The 23,759-nt window shown below is 41.9% G+C and overlaps 1 protein-coding gene across 1 annotated transcript in view; it reads left to right on the top strand.

Annotated features, from left to right (window-relative positions):
- pmfbp1 (polyamine modulated factor 1 binding protein 1) overlaps positions 1 to 20,573 on the top strand; it is a 152,865-nt gene extending 132,292 nt beyond the window's left edge. Inside the window, exons 28-45 of the mRNA XM_088938848.1 lie at positions 677 to 799; positions 2,195 to 2,321; positions 2,539 to 2,696; positions 2,988 to 3,234; positions 4,578 to 4,767; positions 6,377 to 6,530; positions 7,367 to 7,534; positions 8,427 to 8,594; positions 9,233 to 9,400; positions 9,971 to 10,138; positions 13,512 to 13,679; positions 14,021 to 14,083; positions 14,356 to 14,465; positions 14,579 to 14,653; positions 15,325 to 15,418; positions 15,663 to 15,733; positions 19,834 to 19,921; positions 20,122 to 20,573. Coding sequence (XP_088794974.1) covers positions 677 to 799; positions 2,195 to 2,321; positions 2,539 to 2,696; positions 2,988 to 3,234; positions 4,578 to 4,767; positions 6,377 to 6,530; positions 7,367 to 7,534; positions 8,427 to 8,594; positions 9,233 to 9,400; positions 9,971 to 10,138; positions 13,512 to 13,679; positions 14,021 to 14,083; positions 14,356 to 14,465; positions 14,579 to 14,653; positions 15,325 to 15,418; positions 15,663 to 15,733; positions 19,834 to 19,921; positions 20,122 to 20,289 — 2,508 coding nt within the window. The 3' untranslated portion in view covers positions 20,290 to 20,573. The remainder of the gene's footprint in view (positions 1 to 676; positions 800 to 2,194; positions 2,322 to 2,538; positions 2,697 to 2,987; positions 3,235 to 4,577; positions 4,768 to 6,376; positions 6,531 to 7,366; positions 7,535 to 8,426; positions 8,595 to 9,232; positions 9,401 to 9,970; positions 10,139 to 13,511; positions 13,680 to 14,020; positions 14,084 to 14,355; positions 14,466 to 14,578; positions 14,654 to 15,324; positions 15,419 to 15,662; positions 15,734 to 19,833; positions 19,922 to 20,121) is intronic.
- Positions 20,574 to 23,759: the final 3,186 nt, after the last annotated feature.

The raw sequence follows: 23,759 nt of genomic DNA, 5'->3' as shown, positions 1-23,759 counted from the left end.
CATTCTTTGCATTTCTCATTGTAGGCTGCAGCACGGTACCTTATGATCAAATTGTATTCATGCTGATATAATAAGAAAACAGGGACAGGATGAGAGCATAGATACCTGGACTGCACTGACGTCTTCAGCACTTTGGGAGACCTGAATATATTCTGTACATTTTCAGATGAAAATGTATTTCTTCAGCTCACATGATTTTCTCAAGTACATCTTATGCTTTTCCTTCATTTGTCTCACCCCTTACTGTCAATCCAGTCTGACTGAACTTCACAATCATTATATACAGTGTGTCTTTTATTTAGATGAATACAACAGCCTTCTTCCCAGAAACCAGTCTTGACCATGGTAAATAGTATAAGCACATGAGGCATTTCCTATTTTTTTGTATTTTTAAGTGTAAAAAATTTAATTTTGTAAATCACTGCAAGTAAATAAGAGAGGGTGGTCTTCAAAAAGGTGTTATAATGCTATTGGTATGGTTTATAAACTGAACCAAATTATTCTCCATAGATCTACAGTAGGAAGGCAGCACTGCTTCACATGTGTGCAAATGTCTCTAACCCTGTTAGCACAAGCAGCCTTGTTACTGATGCGGGGCTGGTGTGAGGTTAGGGTTTGTAAGACACTGTGCAGGGCAGGTTGTTATAGCTGAGGTTGTGTGTATATGTGTTTGCAGTTGGAGGAGCAGGAGGAGATGGTGGTGAAGATTCAGACTGATTTCTCTGCATACCGAGCGACACATGCCCATTCTGACTCTGAGTACGAGGCACAGCTCTCACACATCGAGGAGCTCAAACAGGTATCCCTTTCATCCAGCTGTCACACCTGTGCTCCCTGTCAGCCAGAGACAAGCCTGGTCTGCTACATTCCATAATGAGGCCTGGCACAGTCTTTGAATCGGTTTGATCCGATCCCTTTTATTACTGTGAACAATATTACTGTGAGGAAACCCATTGCACAATGGATTTGATGACACGATGCTTCATTTCTAGTGAGGAACTACGAATGAATGAAAATTAAATCCGTTCTTATTCAAAAGGTGAAGAAATAATAGCTATGCATGGGCTTAAATGGTTATATAGGATTTTTTTTTGTCTTTTCCTGTGCATATGCATGTGCGTCCTCAGAAGAAAACCCATGTTAACCACCTTAACCACCTTCTTGACTAATTGTTTGTTATGTCAGCGCGTGTGTGCCTGTTTGTTTTTAATAGAGTGTAGCAGACCAATCCGTCAGCGTGTCGACAAGGGAAAGTGTCGGTTGAAGTGCTGGCGTCCCACTAGACTGGCTGGGCCGTGTGCAGTGATTTACAGCCCTGATCAGCACAGCCGGCTGGCCGGGGAACAGCCGCTCTGTAAAGCTCAGATTGATTACCTGCAACCCTTGTCGCTGCTGCCCGCCATGTTTTCTCAACCTTTTAGCGCAGTTTTATAGACGGTTAGAGCTGCTTGTTTGGCTATTTATACATTTGTAAGTGGCCATGAAATATAGATTTGTCTTGATGGTTGTCAGCGATGTGGCTGTGGAACAGCTGTCGAGTGACATCTCATTATTTTAATGGTTTAAAATGAAGGAGGGGGCTTTCTGTAATACTTCTCCAGTTCTTTTTATGAACTACATAATTTTTACTTTCATTCCTCTTTTATATGCATATACTGCAACAGGAAAAGAACTGACAGTGATTGTGACTGACAACTCCAAACTCATTGTACTTTCTAATCTTGTCATCTTCTCTGATAAACAGCTTTGACCTGTTGCTTAGCTCTTCTGCAACATATACCGTCTTCAGTTCTTTGACATCCACATCAGTGCATGACAAAGTTAAAGAAAATTGCATTTGTTCAATATAAATTAACAGTAAATCTAATGCAACACATTTTAATAAACTTTGCAATATAGTTTGTTGTTAAACCTAACAAAGTTTATGGGGCAACTGTCCATTTTTATGCTTTAACATAAATATTTTAATTTTTCAATTGAAATTAGGAATTTGGCCAAACACAGGAGTATAACTACAAAGCATACAGTATATGCACACTGCCCTCAGCACTTCTTTTCTCTTAGGAAGGGTTTAGTGGTGCAGAGACGATCAGTCGCCATTCTTTATTTGTTTGTCTCACTGTCTGCTCTTGCTGGGGTGGTGTGACAGATGTGTGAGTGGTAAATTGCAGCTGTGCAGACTCTGTCTCCCCAGGAACTGTCCTGTGCTGTGGAACAGTGCGCTCAGGGCTCCCAGCAGCTCAGCGAATGCCAGGCGGCTCTGCTGCAACTCAAGGAGGAAATGTGCAAGCTGTCAGAGCAGAGGACCAACAGCATGAAAGGTGTGGAGCCCTTTCTTTCTGAGAGAGATCTACCATTTATCATCAGCTTGTGTGGCTGTGTGTTCCACCAATATCATATCATTTTGAAATCAGTACAAGTGTAGTGTCAGTATTCTGCAGAGGTGGGGGTGTTTCGTCGTGGGCGACTGTGTAGCAGTGGATCACATGCTGATCTCTCAGATGCCCTGCGGCGACTGAGGTGTTCTTTTTGTTTCAGAGGTGCTGAAGCAGGAGGAGCTGGTGAGGCAGCTGCGCGCGGAGGTGGGAGCCGAGACTCGGAGGAGACAGGTGGAGGTGGAGGCACTGGAGCAGTCCATAGTCAGGCTAGAGGAGGACCTCAGGGAAGCCCATCGGCTGTTGGCCCAGAAGGAGCAGGTATCCTTTTACTCGGAAACCGCAAAAAGCCCTCTAAGTGGTAGAACCAAGAGATCTGGTCCAAGCTCAAGTTCTATACATCTAAACCCAGCTTTACAGAACATGTACTGTCTGTTGAAGTCTGGACACTTGTCAAAAGTTTACTAGGCAACAGCTTTCCTGTCCAGAATCTTTATTTAACACATCAGCTTGCACTGCAGCTTGCTTCTCAGTGTTTTTCACAGGCAATATAAAGAACACAATAGTTGTAGTTCACTCCACCAGCGCTCAAGCCCACTGCTCCTTCCTCAGGCCGTGCAGAAGAGGGACGATCTTTTGAGGAAATCAGAGGCAGATCTGATGGACGCTCGTGAGGTGATCAGAGGGAAAACAGCAGAGGTCGAGCGGAAGGCAACAGTGGTAAAAGGCCTTGAGGCTGATATCCAGAGGCTGAGACGCGAGAGCCGACAGAGACAAAGTGAGAGAGCCGCCCTGCAGGCTGAAGTGCTGCAGCTCAAAGAGGACTTGAAGGAAGTACACACCCAGTTCAGGGACACAGGTGCATCTGCTTTCTCTGCTACAGTCCTCCCTGTCTGAACAGTGGCGCAGAAAAAATGGTTTTGATGAGCCCTTGACTCCTTGAGACGTGAACATAAATCCAATAATGACTAAAAGTGAAATCAGATTCAGTCTTCTGCCAGTGGAGTGAAGAGTTGTTCTCGGGATCAATGTAATTTGGGTGAATTAGTATTCTTATCTCAACTGGGCGATGATGTCCCTTGATTTGTCTTGTGTATTTTTTTCTTTCTCCATTTCTTCAGTCAGTGACTTCAGAAAAAAAAAATTACTCAAATAAGAAATGGAAGGAAATGGAAAAAAAAACAAACTTTGTGCAAGTTTTCAACCTGCAGTAGCTCTAAGCCCTTGTTATTATTAATGTTTCTTCTTATTCTTGGTTATTATTATTAGCAGCAGTGGCATGTACTGCTCAGAGCCCCAGGGGCTCTCTTTAATAAGCTGTATAAGTCGGTCACCTGTTAGCATGCTGCTCCAGCAGCTAGTCAGAAATAAAACGGCTCATCAGTTTGCCGCCCCGGGCCGTGTCGCACTCAGACAGGAGCGCTGGAGACACAGAGCCTGACAGCGGGACTTAACAGCTGCTGTCTCTGTCTCTGCCATATCCAGACAAGGCCGCAAGGACTCGGTCACTCTCCCTCAACATACAGCTGTCCTCTGAGAGCTGGGAGATCACATGTTAACCGTACCCCTCAGCACAGAAAGAATCTAAGCCTGTTTTGTTTACAGTTGCTCAAGTGTTGTTTTTCTGCTTTCAGAGAAAAGTGTTTTGAATTACCTGTGGATTACAGACTAAACCTGTTGCCACAATAAGTAATTGCACTGTATATAAGATGGAGGTTTACAGTGTCATGTCACACAGTTGGTATTTTGATCAGAAGGGTTTGAGATACGTGACATTCTAAACAAATCACACCGGTTTGTCCACTGATGACAAGCTAAAACACGGGTAGTTCTTCAACCTATATTATCAGGACAAGTTTGACATATATTCATTACTAGAGACCAAATTCTCACTCTGCAAGATATCCTGAATCACCTTCCTTTGTCCTACTCCAGGTATGAATGACTGCCTTACACAAAGGGTTGTGTAACAGGTGTGTTTGTACTGTATGGGAGTAAAGAACCCATCTCTTGGCTGCCGGCTCACTTAATGCTTTGCCAGTGGCCTGCGGAAACTGAGACTAGGCGCATTACTTTTACTTGTTGTCAGGCCTTAGGCGAAGTGTACTTCCCAACATCAAAGCAGCAAACTCAGGGATGCTCTTCAGCGGACCCAGGGCTCTCTTCAGTGCTTCACAGCCCGTGTGCGCATGTGTCCTGCAGCCCAGCAGCTGGCACGCCAGGAGGAGAAGGTGGTGCTGGCGGAGGGGGGGCAGCACCGGACGCAGGAGCAGCTGGGCGAGCGGGTGGCAGAGGTGGTGCGCCTGGAGCAGACCCAGAGGAGGCTGCAGGCTGAGCTCCGGAGAGTGAAGGAGCGGCTTGCGGACGCTGACCAGGAGATAGAGGATTACAGGTACTCGCGCAGCCTGGGCCCGACCGCAGCGCGTGTTCCTCAGCTAACTGCAGTGAAGGTCCACAGGGATCTGTATCAGGACCGTTGTCTAATTCGTGTGAGCGATCTCGATTCTGGTGAGGTTAGCAAACCAGTGAAGCTGCCCAGATGATGCCTGGGAGGATTAGCAAACACTGTAGAAGAAATCACTTGGAATTTAAAAAGAGCTCAAAACTAGGCAAACATAACTTGAAATGTACATACGTGCATAAACTGTAGATGAAAAATTGGAAAGGCTGAGCTTGAAGAATAAGTTACGTATATTTTTGTAGTATGTCCTCAGATGGAACAAAGCAATTCTACTAACCGCAGAGACACACAACTCCCAGAGAAAACGTACACCTCAAACCAAGCTGCCTTGGGAAAAAAAATGTCTTATGGCTGTTAGTACTTGGTTTTAAAGGGCAAGTGTATTGCATGTGAACGCTATGAATTCATCCTCTCCCCCCATTAGTTTATTAAAGAAGCTGCCCCCTTTCCCAATCCTGAAAGGCTGAGGCATGTAGTGTGTTGCCTTTATTGCCATCATTCAGTTAACATCTTAGCCGTGTAACCCTACTGCTTCCCTGCCTGTCTTGTGTCTGTGCATACAGGCTGGTCGATGTGTGGATCATTTCAGGTCAAGGCCTCTTGCGAAATCAGTTGTTTAAATTGCAAAGCAAAAAGGAATCTGAAGATCTTAACCAGCACCTTGCCAAAGGTCTCTTGTTCAGTCAGCCAGCCTTGAGCACTAAGTACACCAGCGGCCTGCCAATACACATTAGGGAGGATTTAGTAATTAAGTGATAGGCTGAGGACTAAATTGGGTGTTTGTGGGCTGTGAAGCCAGCCTGAGGTCCCAGCAGCCATGCAGATAGGGGATTTTAATTGCCAGGGATATTGATCAGGCTGGTGAGGGGGTGCTGAGGGATTTCACAAGCTATCGATTAGCTGTTACTGTGGCCAGCTTGTCAATGAAAAGGGATGTGAGTGCTGTTAAGGCTCAGGGCTTTCCCCATACACACAAACGTTTAGTGTGACACAGCAGCTCCCGGAAAGCAGTTTTGTCTGTCTCTTTCCTCTTGACAGATGGCTTTCTCCACCGCAATACAAGGTGTTTTTTGTTGCCATTCCATTGCTGGCCTTCCCTTGCTGCTGTTCTTACCAATTATTCTGTCTTGTGTGAGCTTTTAATGACTTTTTACTTGGGCAGACAGATTTCAAATGATGCTGTTAACTGGAAATTCACCTTCCTGAGTCAATCAAACAGTAAAATTCAGTGGCGTCCACATTCTGTTTGTCACTTACATGTATGGAATGTCATTCATTGGTTTGTGTGGAGAGAGCAGACCATACATTCCATCAGAGCAGCTTTAGTCCCTCCAGCATATTCAGTTCAGCCTCTGTGGCCACTTTTATTCTGATTCTCTATACAATTTTCTTTGTGCAGTGAAATCATAGTGAATAGAAGATTATTTAATTATCTTTCACTTGAAAAGAAAGGGGGGAAAAAAAGCAGAGATCTGGGAGAACAGGAAAGTCAGTTTGTAACTTGACCTCAGTGAGGCGAATGGGTGCTTTGCTGGCGCAGGAGCCTGATGGAGCGTCTGAAGGCGGAGGTGAGCGACTGCAGGCAAGCCCAGCACACCACACAGCAGGAGGAATCCAGGCACCTGCAAGGGGTGCAGAAGCTGGAGGGGGAGCTGGCCAGAAGCAAGGAGCACATCAAGACTCTGCAACAACAGGTAGGCATGAGGGGACAGACCATTCGGTGTCTGTCCACCCGAAGGGGCGATGTGGTGGCTCTGTGGCTCAGGATCTGCGCCCGTGGCTGTAAGGTTGCCGGTTCGTATCCCACAGCCACACTCCATTGAGCAAGGCCCTTAACCCCAACTGCTCCAGGGGCTGTATAAATGGCTGACCCTGTGCTCTGACCTCAGGCTTCTCGCCTTGTCTGTATGTCTCATGGAAAGCAAGTTGGGGTATGCGAAAAGACAAATTCCTAATGCAAGAAATTGTGTATGGCCAATAAAGTGATCTTATCTTATCTCATTCCCCTCGGCAGGGATCTCAAACCCTGGTGCACTCACTCTTATAGGTAAAGGAGATTGGACAAAAACCTGTAACCTACTGAGGGGAAGTGAACTGTGAACTCTTTGAAGGATGAAGAGTGCTTAGATTTTACTCCTACAGTAAATGACCTCTCCTTAATTTATCAGATCACCTGATCACAATGGAAATGTTCCACATCTTCATAAATTGGTATTTTAATGGTGATCTATGAAAGCTGAGGACTGGGGCTCTCTCTCTTGCAGAGGAGTAAGTAAGAAAGATTCAAGTAAGGTGCTATCTTCAGGCTGAAGCTCACTGTGGACTGGGACAGAAGGGGTAGAGAGATAGATCTAGCATTTTTAAACAGTCTACCCTAGGGAGACCATCGAGTGAAGGGATCTAAATGAGTTCGTCCTCATAGTTTGTCCTTATCAAGTGGTTTAGAGGAATAACCGATGGAGCTGGACATTATGGCGATATGGTGAGATGGATGAACATGCCAGGTCTGTCTTCCTCTCTGTTTGCCCAGCTCCAGGAGCAGGTAGAGACAAGTCGGGCACTGCGGGTAGAGCTGGCACAGGAACAGACCAGACAGCACGGGCAGCAGCGCAGCCTGCAGAGTGCCAGGGAGAGAGAGAGTGACTTGGAGAAGGAGAGTGAAGACCTAAGAAAAGCTCTGCTTGCCACACAGCAACAGGTCAGCACAAGCATCCCACTGACATACAGTAATGCAGTATGTAGAACTCCAGATAACAGAGAAAATAACCCTCTTCCTTATGACCCTTAATGAAGTCTTGCAATTTGCATCATTCAGTTCATGCATCATTCTTCTGCTCTTCAGTGGTCACCCTTTAAAGCTCATAGAGCAAATAACAGTGCATTGTAAACATCTCGAAACTGGATTTCAGCTTTTTTTTTGCTTGCCACATGAGCAAATACGACAAAGAATAAAACTACTTGTTCTAGCAAAAACAGTTTTATATCAGGGAGTAACCATCATAAAAAAGTTTGTTGTTTAAAATCAAGAAAAATAGTTTATAAAGCAAATAAATGGTCTCAATATCATTGCTTAATTTTGCACATTAAACAATACTATTGAGCCCACTTATTAAATAAATTGAGGTTTTTCTTTTGCAAACATTTTCAACCACAAACAATAGATCCAGTTATGTTTTGCACTGGTATCAAATATTTTAAAATTAGGTCAAAATAGGCATTTTTTCACCTGTAAAAGGTGTGCATGCCCAAAATTCACTTGCCTTTCAGTGATCATATAACCACTCATTGGTTAAAAGAAATTAAACCCTTGAAAAAGTTAAATCTGATCAAAAGCTCTTATAATTACTTTACACTTTAAGATTAATCTTCTTAATCCTATCTGAATATCTGTCATGCATATGTTTTTATATTAAATATCTTTCTACCCCTCTAACCTTAATCCTTACTATAAAAATATACACGGAGCTTAATGTTTACTTTAGAAAGTTTAGGTGTTGAGGTTTATGTATTCATTGATGGGTAAGAAGCAGATCATTTTAACCCTGTCTGTGAGAAGCTGGATTGTGTGAGTGACTCGTGAGTTTCTACAGCTAAAGGATGGCGAAAAACAGATCTGCAGCCTACAGGAGCACATGTCTGAGCTCCAGAGCGCCTCCCATGGCCTGCGAGAGGAACATGCAGCCTGCCAAACCCAGCTGCAGCTGTCCAGGAGGGAACTGGAGGCAGCACAGAATCAAAACCAGAGACAGAGTCAGGAGGTGAGGCAGCAGGCATAGGACCACAATCGGAGACAGAGTTAGGATGTGAAGCAGATGGTATAGGACCACAATCAGACACAGAGTCAGGATGTTATTAGGTGAGTCAGCATGTTTAAGACCACAGTCAGAGACAGTGTCAGGAAGTGAGTCAGCAGGTACAGGATCAAAGTCAGAAATAGTCAGCAGGTGAGGGAGCAGGTAGAGGACCACAACCAAAGACAGAGTCAAGAAGTGAGGCAGCAGGTACCTGTATAGGACCACAGTCAGAGACAGTCAGCAGGTGAGGTAGTAAAACAGCCCACTCTGACAAGCACCATTCTCAGAGTACTGTCCACAATGGCTTTCACATAAGGTTCTTCAACTCTTAAAACCATGGTGCTAAGGATGCAAATCATTTTCAAGGGATAATGATTTATAAATGAAACCTACATGAAAAAACAATCGTCTTTGAAAGCATTTTGTGCATTACTCACAAAGAGTTGGAAAAGAAATGGAAATGATTATTTGATTCAGGTTCATACTATTAGCAATTATTGTTACTGTTTCTGTGTCCTGATCTGACTGTGATATACAGTACAGTAATGTCTATGAGTCACTAAGGCTAAAAAGATGAGTGACTTGAGTATGTTTTCCTGCAGGTGGCCAGATTGGAAGAAATGGTGTTGAGGCTGAAGGCACAGCTTGAGGCAGCCCAGGAGAGTGGCAGACAGGCAATGCGAGAGACAGCTACAGCAGAACAGAAAGCTCAAGATCTGAGGCTGGAGCTGACCTCTGCCCAGGGCGCACACAAGGAGAACATGGAGCAGGTACACTATATGCACTCAGGCAGCGGGCTGTGCTGAAGAGACAAGGAAACAATATTTCATTTAATTAGACTTTATTCATTTCATCACTCATTTTGTAAAACACATAAATCAAAGAATTAAGTTTCCTGTTTCCCTAAAATTCCTGTGGCACACTCCTTAACAAATTAATTAAGCAACCCTGAGATTTATGTATGTTTATAAAAAGCAACTTTAAGTGGGAATGTTTTGAAAGATTTCAGTTCAGGGAACAAAAATAAATCATTGTCTAGTAGCAGTCAGTTCCATTAAAGTGGATAACGCTCAGACAACAGCAGGGAAGATGGAAATCAATACTTTTCCTTCTGTTATTTTAAGTTTTCAAACTTAAAGTAAGCAAAAGTTTGGAATTACATTGATACTGTAAATTAACTTGTAATTTGTTGTTTCTCATGTGCAGATAAACCCTTTAAAGATGTGAGGTATTCAGCCATTTTCTTAATTTGATCAGTTGAGTGTAATTTACCCTATTGACTGCTTGTTTCTGTTTCGGTGAAGCCCTTTTGACATACTGTATGCCTGCTGTTGTCCTAGCTGAGCTCCCGGAGCTATGAGCTGGCATGTCTGCGCAAGGACCTGTCCCGCTCTCAGCAGCGCGAGACCCAGCTGGCTCAGGAGAACACAGCCCAGGAGAGCAGGCTTGCCCAGCTGGCCGCAGAGCTGCACAGCCTGCGCAGCCTCAGCAGACACGCGCAGGAGGAGGTGAGCAGCTGAGTGACCTCAGCCGGCTGCTGCTTGAAAGAAGCCGGGGTTTCGGCTTCAACTACAGGGTCTGCCTCACTGATGTCTATTGACATTAACTTTCTGCCATCTGCCCAAGGCCCTGACTTAGATAAACACATCTTCTTCTAGTCAGTAAACCAATATTGAGTGTTCAGCTACTCTAAGTCATTGAGTACACGTGGATAAATCCTTGATGCAAAACCATAAAATCTGCATCTGTCCTATATACAGTGGTAAATACCACAGTGATTTTTCAACTGGCATTGGAGTTCACCCCAATCCAGAGCAATTTTAAAGGCGATTGTTTGCCGCACTTGCATGTACTGTATGTATCAAAGCCTGATTTCTTCGACATGTATAAAACTGCTTTCAACAGCTCCCTGTCAGCAAATTTAAGGCATTGCATTTAAATCAGAGGAACAGCATATGCACCATGGATTTAAGAAAAAACCAGGCTGAAAAAATAAAATTGTGGACAAAAAAATAAAAGTGTTCCTGAGATCACATGTAATTAAAAACAACAAATTAATTTAGTCATTTTAGTTCTGTTGCACTGATGTGCAGGTAGTTTCAAATTCCCATTATTATTGTGCCAAGGGGCATCTACTGTACACTGGTTCAAGATTTACAGTATTGATCAGCTACACTCTAAAACACATGTACTCTCTAAAACTTTGAACACAGCCAGTGTTCATGTTCAAGACCATATTTCTGCTTACATGGATACATTTAGTGCGAAATACAAATGCTACAAAGCGGTATCAGAAATAGGAAGACACATTATCACTCATGTGGGGAGCTTACTGTATTTCTCATTATATACAATTTATTAATAGAGGAAAACCCCCCAAAATAAACACTGAAAAACAATCTGTCATTTTCTTTATAGAACTTTTTCTTTATAGATCATATAGAACTCAATCCTTTGGCCTGCACCATAGCCAGTATGGTACCGAGTGCTGCCGTAGATTGTGATATATGTTGTAATCATATATTATTAACCAAGGTAGCGTGCAAGTTTTTTAAATTCTTATCAACAAGAGGCTGGTTTTAAAAAAAGTCAAGGGGACAAATGATCACCTCACACTCTTAATAGCTGGCCGTAAGTCCTGAGTTAGGAAGAATTGTGAAGGGAAGAATCTCATAGCAGATTCACTTGACACAATATCTAGTGCATCTTTTATTTTAGAGGAAAGAAAAGCTCCTAAATTACATTCATTGCCATCTGGCTACCCCGTGTGTGCGTAGGAGCTGAATAAACAAAGAGAAAAACCACTCTAATCCTGCCTCTCACACCCATCACCAACCAGCCAGGCTGCTGAACTAGCCTACTAACGAGCACACTGGCGTCATTGGAAGCTGAGCCCACTAAATGGAAATGGAATGCACTAAAATATGAATAATACTGAAGCAAACTAGAACTACCTTATGCATATGTATGGATACAGTTCATTATGATTTTGTGACAATATGCAGAGCTTACTGCAGTATGATTAACTCAGATCGGTATGCTGTCGCAAGGTGTACTTGAAAGTCTTAGTGCCCCTATTGTTTCATTTCGTTCTCTAAGGGCTATGGCTGTTGCATGGTAACAAGACTATATTCACACGGGCCTAATTGGCTTAAGAAAAACATCCCTGCAATTTTTCAGTCACCTAACTCCTTAACAGAAAATAAGGCAGAGCTCGACCAACACCAGACAGCACCAAAGAGAAACACAAATAATTACACACACCATTCGGATGATGGCGGTTTATTTTTAACAAGGCTTTCTGGTCAGCTGTAAAATGAATTTTGTCACCGGACATTACAGCATCAGAGATAGAAGACAGCCCAAGACTTAGAAAGAAAGATGTGCAAAAAAGGAAAAAAAAAGGTTAATTTCAGAGACCTTTGCGTCTGCGTGGGGTTGTGCTTTTCTGAGGATTATACATGAAATCTCCAACAATATGATCAGAATTTCTGCACACTTTTGGTTACTTTGAGATCACAGAGGGATTAAGAGGGATATAGAGCTAATGCAGTGTTAGGCTGAGTGAAGTGAATCTCATCTCTGCACGCCTGTAGAGGACCCTATTTAATTGCCTTTGGTGTAAAAAAACAGCCTTTTCTTTGATTACATTTATTGCCTCTTCTCTGCATTCCATTTGCTCGCCATTCGTGGCACTCGAAAGGTCACAGGGCTGGTGCGAGGTGGAGAAAACACCCCTGCTTTGATCCCTGTACATGTGTTGAGGGCTTATTGGCACCGGGCCTGTTGCAGGTGGTGACGTCTCCCACTTTGAGCCTAGATAGGGTTGAGCTGAGAGACCCAGTCTTCACTGGCTGAGGAGTGGTGCTTTGTGGCTCTGAATCCACAGTTGCTCATGCGCAGCTGTGATCCAAGTATGGCTTTGAGCTGCCTGGAGATTTTGTCAGTATGAACATAATTTGACACACAGAATCATCTTTTCTGTTATTAAATTAATTTTTTTAATCAAATTGCCAATTTATGCCAATTTATGTTCACCTTGGAGAAAGTTGGGTGTCTAGAATATAACATGGTAAAACTGAATACTCAAACTGCCAGATTAACCTACTCAAAGAGAAACACCTTGTAGAGCATTTTCAAACACCGGTACGCTGGATTTCAAATATTATGTCATTTCATGTCATACAGTGCTTCTAGAAGGAGGTTTTAAGTAGTGTTGTGAAGATATATTCCTGTTGAAAATCACAGGATTTTATATGGCCAGTACTTCCATTGGCTATGAAGTAACTGTATTAGTATTACAGTATGTCTTAGTAAAATATCATTGGCCTTTTATGTGCTATGTAGTTTTTCTGGTAGCTGCTTAGGGAAAGCTCTTAACTATTACATGCACATCTCCTCTTCATTCAGCTCATGTCTGCTACAAGCTTGTTGATCCCATGATCTTGTTCCAGCCACAGCTTGAAGCACCTGACTAATTCTGGCTCAATGACACAGAGAGGAATTTTGTTCCAGACCCTTCTTTCTGTGAATAGATGATTCCTGATTTCAGTCCAATGAATGCATTCTCTCTGTTCACTTGTTTGTCCTTGTTTTGCTGTTTATCTAGAAGTAGTCCTTTTGGTTTACTTTGCCAGTTCTTTGCAGGATTTTATATACTTTTATCACATCTCCTCATAGTTTCAAGACTAAAGATTTTAAAGTGCTGTATCCTGTATGTGTATAAAAATCCTTTAAGGTCAAGAATTAACCTACGTAACCTGTTATATACACAGTATTCTTTTTTATTTTTACCTACACATTGCTTAGGAACGTTTCTTATTCCACAAAGCACCTAAATCCTATTAAACCTCAAACTTAGTGCTGATGTCTTTTCTTTAGGCTCGCACCTACGAGGGGCGACTGTCAGAGCTCGGTGCCCAGCTGGCCGTCGCTCAACGCTGGGGGCAGGAGCAGCTGGCAGAACTGGAATCCAGAGAGGAGGGCATGGTGGTCCTCAAAGTAGAGCTTGCGTCACTGAAGGAGAAATACCACGCCAAGGCCAAGCAGGTTCTCAGACGATTCACTGCAGCCTCCCACCGACACTAACACACAAGCTATCAGGCCACACGCCTGTGTGTGGGAAGTACCGTATGTAGTGTAGGTACCAGATCACACGGGGATAGGCAAGCAGGTCACACTGGATGAAAACAAGTAGGTGTTGTTTTGTACACCCACTTGCCTTGAGAATAAAATTAAACCACTTTCATGTGAGTAAATAAATACGCTTAAGACTGTGTAGCACTGTGTTCACAAGTTCATTTGCCACATCCCAATATTGCTTTGAACAGGTTCTAACTAGGTTGGCAGCTTCCCGGTTCAGTAACAGCTCCTGTCTGTCTGTGTTACAGATTGATGCCTTACACTCAGAACTGGACTTAATGAAGCAGAAGTATGAGGCGGCAGCTAACGAGGTGCTGTAGAACACTATACTGCTGACTCTCCTCACCCCACGCAGCTATTTAAGGGCATTTCCCTTCAGTAGTGTGAATCATATGCAGCTCCTGTCAGTGTGTTCTGCCACATTAGTTTGTGTTTGCCAGTGACCACAGGCGGTTATTTGGAATATGTAACTTGATGTGTGAGCCTGTCCTTGAATAAAAAGTGATTGTTGCTCAGTGCGTATGGCTCAACATTTAAAGGAAGTGGCTCTCTGCGTGCCTTACCATATTTTTCCTCTGAGCAGGTGCAGGTGCTGCGCCAGTCACTGGGAAACGCTCGATCAGACAGCTCCCGTCTCCACCGTGAGAGTGAGCTGGTCGTGTCCAACGTCAACCAGTGGGTGAAGGAACAGAAGTAAGTATCCACAGTTCTCTTCCGGGTGGGGCAAAAGAGAGGTCAGCGAAGAGGTATTTCTCTCAGGTTTTGGTGTTTGACTGTTTCGTATGTATCTCTTTATTCTCTTCCAGGCAAGCTAATGAAAAACTGGGAAACAAGATTAAGGAGCAGAGCAAACAGATAGTCCACCTAATGGCTGAGAAGGAGTAAGCTGATCTTTTCCATTCCTTCACATGTCGTCGTAATTGACTGAGATCAAGTCTTGATTTATCACATCGTAGACTGGTGACACTAAGAACCGGGAGTATGGTACTTCACAGAATGTTGTTAAAGACACCTTCCTTACCAAGAAAAACACATACAGTATATTCACACAGTCCTGTAGACACTGCTAGAGAGACAGTGGCACAGTGGTTAGCGTTGTTGCCTCAGAGCACTTAGGCCCTGGGTTTAATTCCATATTTGAGGTGCTGGAGTTTGTATGTTCTCCCTGTGTTCATGTGGGTTTCCTCCAGGTGCCTCAGTTTCCACCCGCAGTCGATAGACATAGTGGTAGGTTAATTGGCTTCTGGGAAAATTTGCCCTAGGTGTGAGTGTGTACGTGTCTGTGATTGTGCCTCTTCGCCTACCTTTCAGTCTACCTTTCTGTCCAGGTTGTGCCCTGCCTTATTCCCATTGCTTGCTGGGATATGCTCCAGCTCCCCTGTGACCCTGAAATGGAAGAATTGGAATTATAGAATTGATGGATGTACTAGAGACACTATTCATTTTCTTGTACTTGTTACATCACCTTATACTGTTATTTGAAAAAGGTACCAAACCTCATGCTCAGTGTCCGAGATTAGCAGTCCGTTAATTTCTGTCTCTCCTGTTACAGCCACCTACAAGAAAGCATGGAGGGCCTGCAGAGAGAGAACAGGAAGCTGAAAGCTGAGGTGGACGAGAGAAGGATGGAGGTGGAGAGGTTTAGGGTAAGTCATCTGGGTGGTTTAAGGATATTATCACTGCCATTTCACACAGTCTCCTCTATAGTAATTCAGTGCCTCCCATACAGTGTCAGCAAAGTCACTTTACATGCTTTTAAGCATTTAAGCATTCTGATTCTTCCCTGATCAGTGTGATGAGCTAACTCGCTAGGGAAAGGAGGACCATTTGGTTCTGGTTCTTCTTCAGGTGCACAGTAATAAATTCATCACTGGTGTTCCTGCCTTGCAGGCACTTCAGGCCAGTCAGTCAGACCAGTGCAGTGCCTTAACACGCTTTCGGAGCCAACAGCCAGACCCGGAGTGAGTAAAAACATTTACTTATTACTGGTTGCGTTGCTGTTCTCAGTAACCAATGTAAAGTTACCGTATGTCCTTTTATTTCTCAGGTGCTTCATTACACTTCTTTCTGTGCATTAACCTAACCTTCTGGATAGTGTTACATTTGTAAAAACCACATATGGTTCGATATGGCTCATTTTACTCATCATAGATGATAATATCTGACTAAAATATTATCTAAAAAAAAGAGAAAAATGTCGCAATGCATAAAGCAGAGGAACTTTCAAGGAACAGGCCCAAAAGGTTGATTTTTAAATTAAATTATTTAATAATTAACAGATTTACTTTTGAAAAGCTGTATTATTTTCTTTGCTTTAGGGAGGTTTGTTGTGGGATTAGCATACTCCTGTATGTGTTTTTTCTGGTTAATGGCCCATGTAGCCTGGCTGTTAAATCGGAGAGCTGAAAGCTCTGAAGCCAGCAGATTGATGTTTCAAATCCCAGACTGCACAGCAACTTTGGTGTTTTTATTTCGGTCCGTCTTCCAGACCGGAGCCGATCTCAATACCAGCTTTAAAACAGCAGTTTTTTTTTTCTAGCACTTCTACATTCTCCCAGTCCTGCACTAAAATGGTAGTTACATAAAAGCAGACGGCGCTTGAGGGACCGAGTTGAAATCCAGCAGTGTGCCGCTGCGGTGTGGCTCTCCGTGTGTGTGAGCGCGGCACTCTCTACACGTTAGGGGAGGCCGCTCAACTCTGTCCACTTGCGGAGCGAGTCCATGCCTAGCAAGAGGCGCTGAGGTTGTTAACACCAAAGATGCATTTCTCTAGCCAAGCATAAAATCTCCAAGGTGGCCACAAAGAAAACCACTCCACAGGCCGTCAGACTTAGAGCTAAAACTTTCCCCTTGAACGATGAGCACTTCGACTTTACTTAGCTTAGCCTGCGAGTTCTTTTCAGGTCTTGGTTGAAGAAGAACAGCCTGTTGCTAGCCAGTTTAAGCATTATATTCCATATCTAAGCAGGTCTGCTTCTAAAACCCTCCTCCCACTTTCTCATCTGCCTGTGTTTAAGGATAAAGAAATCTGGATACCGTCTGTCCCCATTTAACATCGTCTACAGCAGGCATCGCTTCATACAGTATATTGTTTCTTATAGTGAATACAGAATGTAAAATACAACTTAGTGTTCTACTTTGTATTTACTTCTTTGCAACTAATAATTTTCATTCAGCTCATTTTCAGGTATGATCTAATTAAGAAAGAAAACCCCTTTTTCCCGTATCAGAAGTTTGAAACAAAGATATTAGGTCAGATGAGTTCAGATTAATTCGGATTCTATGCTATATACAGTATATTTTCCCCAATGTGGTTTGTCATTCACTCCTTCTATTAGAGCATGTTTCTGAACACCTTAAGCTACCATACATCCTAGAATTTTGAAGTGACCTCATGTATATTTCATGCTGTACAACAAACAGTGGTCACATTCTTCCTTAAATTCAGCTGATAGCTTTCACCTCATCACTCACTCTTCTGTGTCAAATAAAAACACATTTGACCTCACTAGACTTTGCTTAAAATCATTTTAGTTTTTTTGGGCAAAAGAGAGATTTTTCTTGCACTGGTGAAGGTTTTATCTAACAATTGCAGAACTGAATTCTTCTGTTCTTGCTGTTTGTGCTATTGTCTCAACACCATTTTCCACAACTACTGTACCTCCTGCACACTATCTCAGACACTTATTTTTCTGTTCGTACCTGAATAAATGTTTGAGAGCCTCCACTATAAAGCCTCTTAAAGATATTTATTGTCCGAGACCTGCTGTTTTGTTTTTTTACAATTTGACTGAACATGTACCATTTTCTTTACAATATTCTTATGACAAAAACATTATCGCAGACAAGCTCTGCAGGATAACCTGATCTGTAGCTTGCTGATGAATCACCCAAGTGAAATGGCTGCGTACTGCAACCAACCTGTGGTAAAGAGATGCAAACACAAGCCATTAACCACTGGGTAACTAACTGAACCTCATCTAATGTTTTGGGACATCCTAAAAGCCTTGGGGAACAGAAAATGTATTTTGAACTTGGCAATAAGTAAATATAAATAAATGGATAAATAAGTAAATTGCATATGAAGAGCCATGGGAGCTGTGTACATTCTTACACAGTGCTTTTGTTTATCACATCAGAAATTCTAGGTGCAGCTGATGGGCTCCTTGCGCAGATCTGCTCCTTCTGCATCATTCATTGGCTTTCATTAACTGTCATTGCTGGGGCTTTCAGAAGAGAGAGACCAATTTCAGTTCGAAGTCTTCTGAGACCATATTTTCTAAAAAAAAAAATTCTGAGAGCCCAGTCAACGTCTGTCCCCGCACTTAAAGACTCGAGCTTACAGATAATGGACTGAATCTTTATGTTTAAGGAGGGAAACAAGCCAGAAATGCAGTTGTTCTGGATTATAATACAATGACACTTTAATGACTATGCATTGAAATTACATCAAGTAATTGTAATTAGTAGAACTCCTTCACTGTGATTGCTTAAGAAAAAGGAATATTTGAAGACTCTTAGTTGTAATACTTGAATAGTAGAGGCAAAAAATATAAATGTAAAAAATGACTGAAGATTATAAATGTATTTTCCCCAGTAATCCCTGTACAGATAGAGCCTTGGGCATTTTTAAGTGCGCATTCTTTTTGCGTAAAGAAGAAGCCCTTTCTGTTTGGAGGAGAGGAACAAGTCTTGCTGCTGTAAGATATTGTGCATTTTCCAAAAGCGTGGTGTTCATTAGCCATTTTTTTTCCAGTTCACTTCCAACTAGAAGGTCCCTTGATTGATAGAAAGCTGGCGCTGTTTATTTGGGTATCAGGGAATGAAATATTCATATTGTACGCTTTCCTGAGCAGGAGTTATCAAGATGCAGCGTAAATGGTACTTGGGATTAGATTTTCACAGCAGATTGCTGTTATTAAAAATGGGGGGGGGGGGTAAAAACTTTCAGTGGCCATCTTCCTGGGAGGCAATCTATTTATTTTTCACACAGCAGCAGAGTAATAGAGTCGGCTCTTAATGCAGTGTAGCAAAAGTGCTGTGGTCCGCAACCTTTCACACCTTCACCTTCCTTTCTTTCATGTGATTGAATACTTAATAGCTTCTACTGTCTTTGAAAACCCATAATGTGACCCCTTCTAGATATTTAGAAAGACTCCTTCAACTCTCTTGTCTGTCTTCCTGGGATAACCAGTGGAAGTTAGTCCTCCCCACTGGTGAGGACAGGGCAGTCTAGGTTTCCTGCTCTCTTTAACACCCCATTACAGTGTCCCTGTACATGCAGCTCACAGTGGTGATGCATAGATATTCTTTTTTGTTAACTCTGCATAGTGTTCTCTTGCTTTCCATGCATGATGTGATCATTACACCTTTACTTTCTTCAGCCTCTGTAGATGCTTGTTTATTTAGTATTAGAACATTTCTGAAGACATATTTGCTGTTTTTTCAATTGCCATTTCTAAAAATTAGTCCCCCCCCCCCCACACACACACTGTATTTTATTTTATTCTTTATTTTTAATTTGGGGAGACAAGTTAAAAACCGGATTTGCAGTTGTGAGTTTGTCCCAGAGGGTTATATATAAAGACAGATCAAGAGGTAATACTATATGAATGGAGTTGGAAAAATCAGAGCAATGAATAACGTATTGATTATTCTCTGAGCACTGTGAAGTACATGTGTTTTTTAAAATGTGTTAACACAATTAATAGATTTGCCAAAAGCATTTGCATGGGAAATGCAAGTACCTGGGTCAAAAATATTAGGAACGTTTTTTGCAATATTCTACTAACTTCTAATGTTCACAGTTCTTAAATGCCAAATATTTATATCCCTTGACTTCAATTGTTCAGGCACAATGGCATCTGTGGTTTTGCACTGTTCATGTATAGCAAGTCATGTAATGCAGGTCATGACACAGCTGGGCTTGTGTGAATCAGTGTTTTTGTCAGAATGTCAGATTGCAGGTTTGTAAGATCTTTAGTTTATGTCTATTAACCTTCCCCAGCTGCCCTTAAAAATGTGTCTTGTCGCCTCTTTTCCCTCTTTTTCACCACGTTAGAGACAGGCTGCAGGGCTGGCTGAGAGCACAAGAGCTAAGTAAGAGTTCTAGTGGGGAGATAGCTACAGCCCTTTTTAATGATAATCAGGTAGGGATGCCTCTCTTTCAGTCTATAAGGAAAAAGATAATAGTTAAGGTTATCTATTGACACCTGAAGCTAAGGCTTTGTGTTTGCTTTGCAATTATCAAAACAGGTAAAAAGTAAAAATGTGCTGAGCTGCCTTGAGAATTTACAGGGATCAGGAGCCTTGAAGCTGATGCTTTGAGATGTTGTTCTTGTGTCCACAGACCACCCCGCACAACAAGAGGGACCTTAAGCAGTCGAGGGGCTCTGAAGAAGAAAGCTCTGGCTGCCAACCTGGGCTGCAGTTAGACCATCACAGAGGGGCTGACGTCCTGCCCATATCAAGTCCTGATCAACCTCAGAGAGGGGCAGTGGCCAGAACACGCCCCTAAGAAGACAGTGCTGCACACTGGCCTCCAGCTGACGGCTTGTTAAACAGGCCAGAGATGATTCATACACATCGTGCCTTACTGCAGGGCCTCAGACTCACTGAACTTAAGCCAGAGGTTTTTTTTTGGTTTAGTTTTTTAAACAATGAGCATTAAAAAACACACAGGACTTCCGAGTTACAAAAATGCTCATTATTGCTGATACCATGTCCTTGAATTATAGAGAAGTGTCTTTTTCTTATAGTGATTAATTTATTTATTGTCTATTAGCTTTTTAAATTGTTTTAGCACCCAAATATTTGTTGGTAACTCAGTTTTGTGTGGATTTAAAATGCACTTTCAATCAGTTTAAGCTTATACTTTAGAGGTCATTTTGAAGCACACTTCATTAGAACCATATTAGGCTACATTAATGAGGTAAGGTTAATGGACTGTAACAAATCCAAGAAAAAGAGATTGATTGTTTAAAACAATTTGCTATTTACAGGTGACAGTCCAAGGTGACTGAAGCAGTTTGATTTTGTCTGAAGCGATGATAATGATAATTTCAAAACTACCTTATTTTTTTACATGTGATTATGACAATTCTGTCTGATAATTTGATAACTCTCTCTCTTTCTACATGTTTTAAGGCTTTTATATTCTAAATTGTCTATTTTTGTTACTTTCTTTAATGATGGCAAATTTAATCAATCATGGTTAAAGTCTGTCTACTTTTTAAAAAATATCTACAGTATACTGAGCATTAGAATAAACTTATCCATTATAATTGGACCGAATTCACACATTTATTATAAGGAAAATAAAATATTTGTCGAATATCACTATGTGCATTGACATTTTATTAAACAGACCTGAGGCAGGTAAATTCATTATGCTCATTAACATTTGTCCTCAGCAGGGCTGACTAACAGCATAGTCTGCTGTGGAAGCAAGACAATGAGGACTTTGCATGAGTTTGCAGATGCCCTCTTGTGGGATTCTGTCCCATTCCTCTCCATTCCTCTCGCTGAGCTTGGACAAGCTTTTGCCTGCTCAGTGGTGTCTGAGTCCTAGTTACCACACATCGTCCCAGCACATTCCACAAATAGTCTAGCAGCTAGGGCCTGTATAGCACAGCTGACAAGAAAGCCATTGTTACTCAAGCAGCATTAGAACACACGTTGTCCTGCTGGAAAATTTTCACATCAGGATGAGCTTTGCAGAAAGGGCAGCAGCTGAGGACCCAGGACTTGAATAATAGCAGGTGGTGTAGTAAGATTACCATCAGTCACGGCCAGTGGAGTCCTGTAGCAACTGAACACTCCTGCCATCACCATCAGGCATAGACCTCGTCATCAATTGGTCTGCTGTGAGAACTTGGCTCCACTGTTGCTCTTCAAGTGTTGCCCCATACCGATGGCACAAAGGCGTTTGTTTTGTGATGTTATGGACGTCTTGCTTCCTTTTTCTGTTCCTCTTCCTTCATTTTCATCAGGCTTGGCATTTAACGCATTAAATCGGCTGTGCCTAATTAACTCTCTCACTAATGACTGGCTTCAGTGCATACAGTATGCAACAAAGCTACTCCGTTATATGTAATCAATTAATCAAAATTATGCCCAAAAAAATTCCATATCCTGTATATTTTAGGTTTTTAAAAACAAATACAGATACATAGAATGATATGTTTCTTTTGATACTCAGTATATATAATTGGACAGCAAGGATTAATTTGTTTTCATTTTTATGGTTCATAGCAACTTAATGCTCTTGAAAGCCATACACCTGAAATGTCTGATTCACTTGTTGAAGTTAACCATCACGCTGATGAGCCCCAATAAGTGCAAAACCGCTGTCCATGGCAGCTACCTTTGAATTTATATATGTAAAGGGTGGAATTAAAGTCTCCTTAGATTATTAGAGGGTTCTGCCCCTCTTATAATTGTGAAACAGCAGAGCTAATTAATATCCATTCCCGTGTTGTGCCTGTATATTTATTTCCACCTTTATCAGTATGAGAAGCACAGGCACCATTCCCTGTGCACCACATCTGAATGATAACAAACTGTACTGTTGTACTACAGGTGCAGACAGTACCAGAGAACGATGGGTTTCTGTGCAATTAAGAGTAAATTGAAAAGTAACAGTAAATTACTTACAAGGCAAAGTTGAGACTGTTCCCAAACTTGTTTTCTTGACTTCTTTAAAGACAGCCTCTGTCCTCAAACTGATGCAATAATTCTCAGAAATATTGCAGATCCTGTAATGAAGCATTTTTTTCCATACAAAACATATTGGAGTGAACCCAATATTCTCATAATATCATATCCTGTGTTTAGCATCAAAAGCAGTATTATTATATTAATACTAGTTTTCAGAGATGGGCCCGATAAGGAAGTAGGTTTTGCTTGCCTGTCAAAGGCTGCACATACAGGAGCAGATACCAACCGGAAATCAAATCCACATTCATTAATTTAGTCTACCTCCATTCCTTCTTAATTTTAATCAGATGTGCCACACTTCATTTCGACAGGTCATATTTCTACCTAAACAATACCTTTATCTCATGGGAGGTTTATTGTGGGGCGACTGTGAATTTGGATTCATCTGACACTTTTTCATGTGTGTTTGAAAGGTATCTTAACACTGAAGACACAGACTTTCACATTAGTGATTTGAATTGCTAAAAAGCCGTTTTTGGTAAATAATCGAGTGGACCAGTTCTTTAAAACCAAGAAATGCTCTGCTCTGAGATAGCTCCTTGGCGACTGGTAGCTGGAGTAGCTTTTGGATCATTTTCACTTCAAATTTAATGTCTGTTTATCCCACAGGCCTGACTGGCCTGTCAGTCACAGTGTGAAGATGTAAGGGGTCGATGCATAGCTCATTCCAATTGTTGGCTTTCTATGAAATGATCAACTTCAGCTGTGGCTGCTGGTGAGAGAAAGGGACCAAGTTCAGTTATTTGATGTGATGAAGACACCCACATTTGCAGGAACACTTGTCATGTCCTTTCTGCACAGTGCAGGTGGAAAAAAGAATAACGATCTAAATTTTAAAATTTCCCTCTAAAATTAAAAATCTAAAATTTGCCTGTGTGAATGAAATTAGCATGCAGGACTCACGATCCCAGCAGACAAGTTCTGGAGTGGGTTTTGCTGGATACCCTTGAGTGGATCAGTGGTGCTCAATTCTTTGTCCAAGACAGACACTGGTTATTCAGTGTTATGGTTATGGTGTCTTATTTCCTGTTGTGATGTCACTTTCTCTGATATAAATTTTACTATGAGTCTTGATGGGTTCTCCAATTGTATTGGAACAACAGCTGAGCAATCTACTTCAGAGGTGAAGAAGTAGGGTAGAGATAATGATAAAGTTTCCATAATTATTTGTAACGCTGTTGATGCAATGTGTATAATTTCTTTATTGTTTTAAATAATGTTTCAGGGCAGCTTTTGTCTTCATTTCAAAAGAGCATAAATTAGTCAGAT

The sequence above is a fragment of the Atractosteus spatula genome, chromosome 21 (assembly GCF_055471065.1).
Source record: "Atractosteus spatula isolate fAtrSpa1 chromosome 21, fAtrSpa1.hap1, whole genome shotgun sequence".
NCBI classification, from domain to species: domain Eukaryota; kingdom Metazoa; phylum Chordata; class Actinopteri; order Semionotiformes; family Lepisosteidae; genus Atractosteus; species Atractosteus spatula.
Note: the sequence above shows the minus strand (reverse complement) of the source record. Positions and strands in the feature narration are given on the sequence as shown.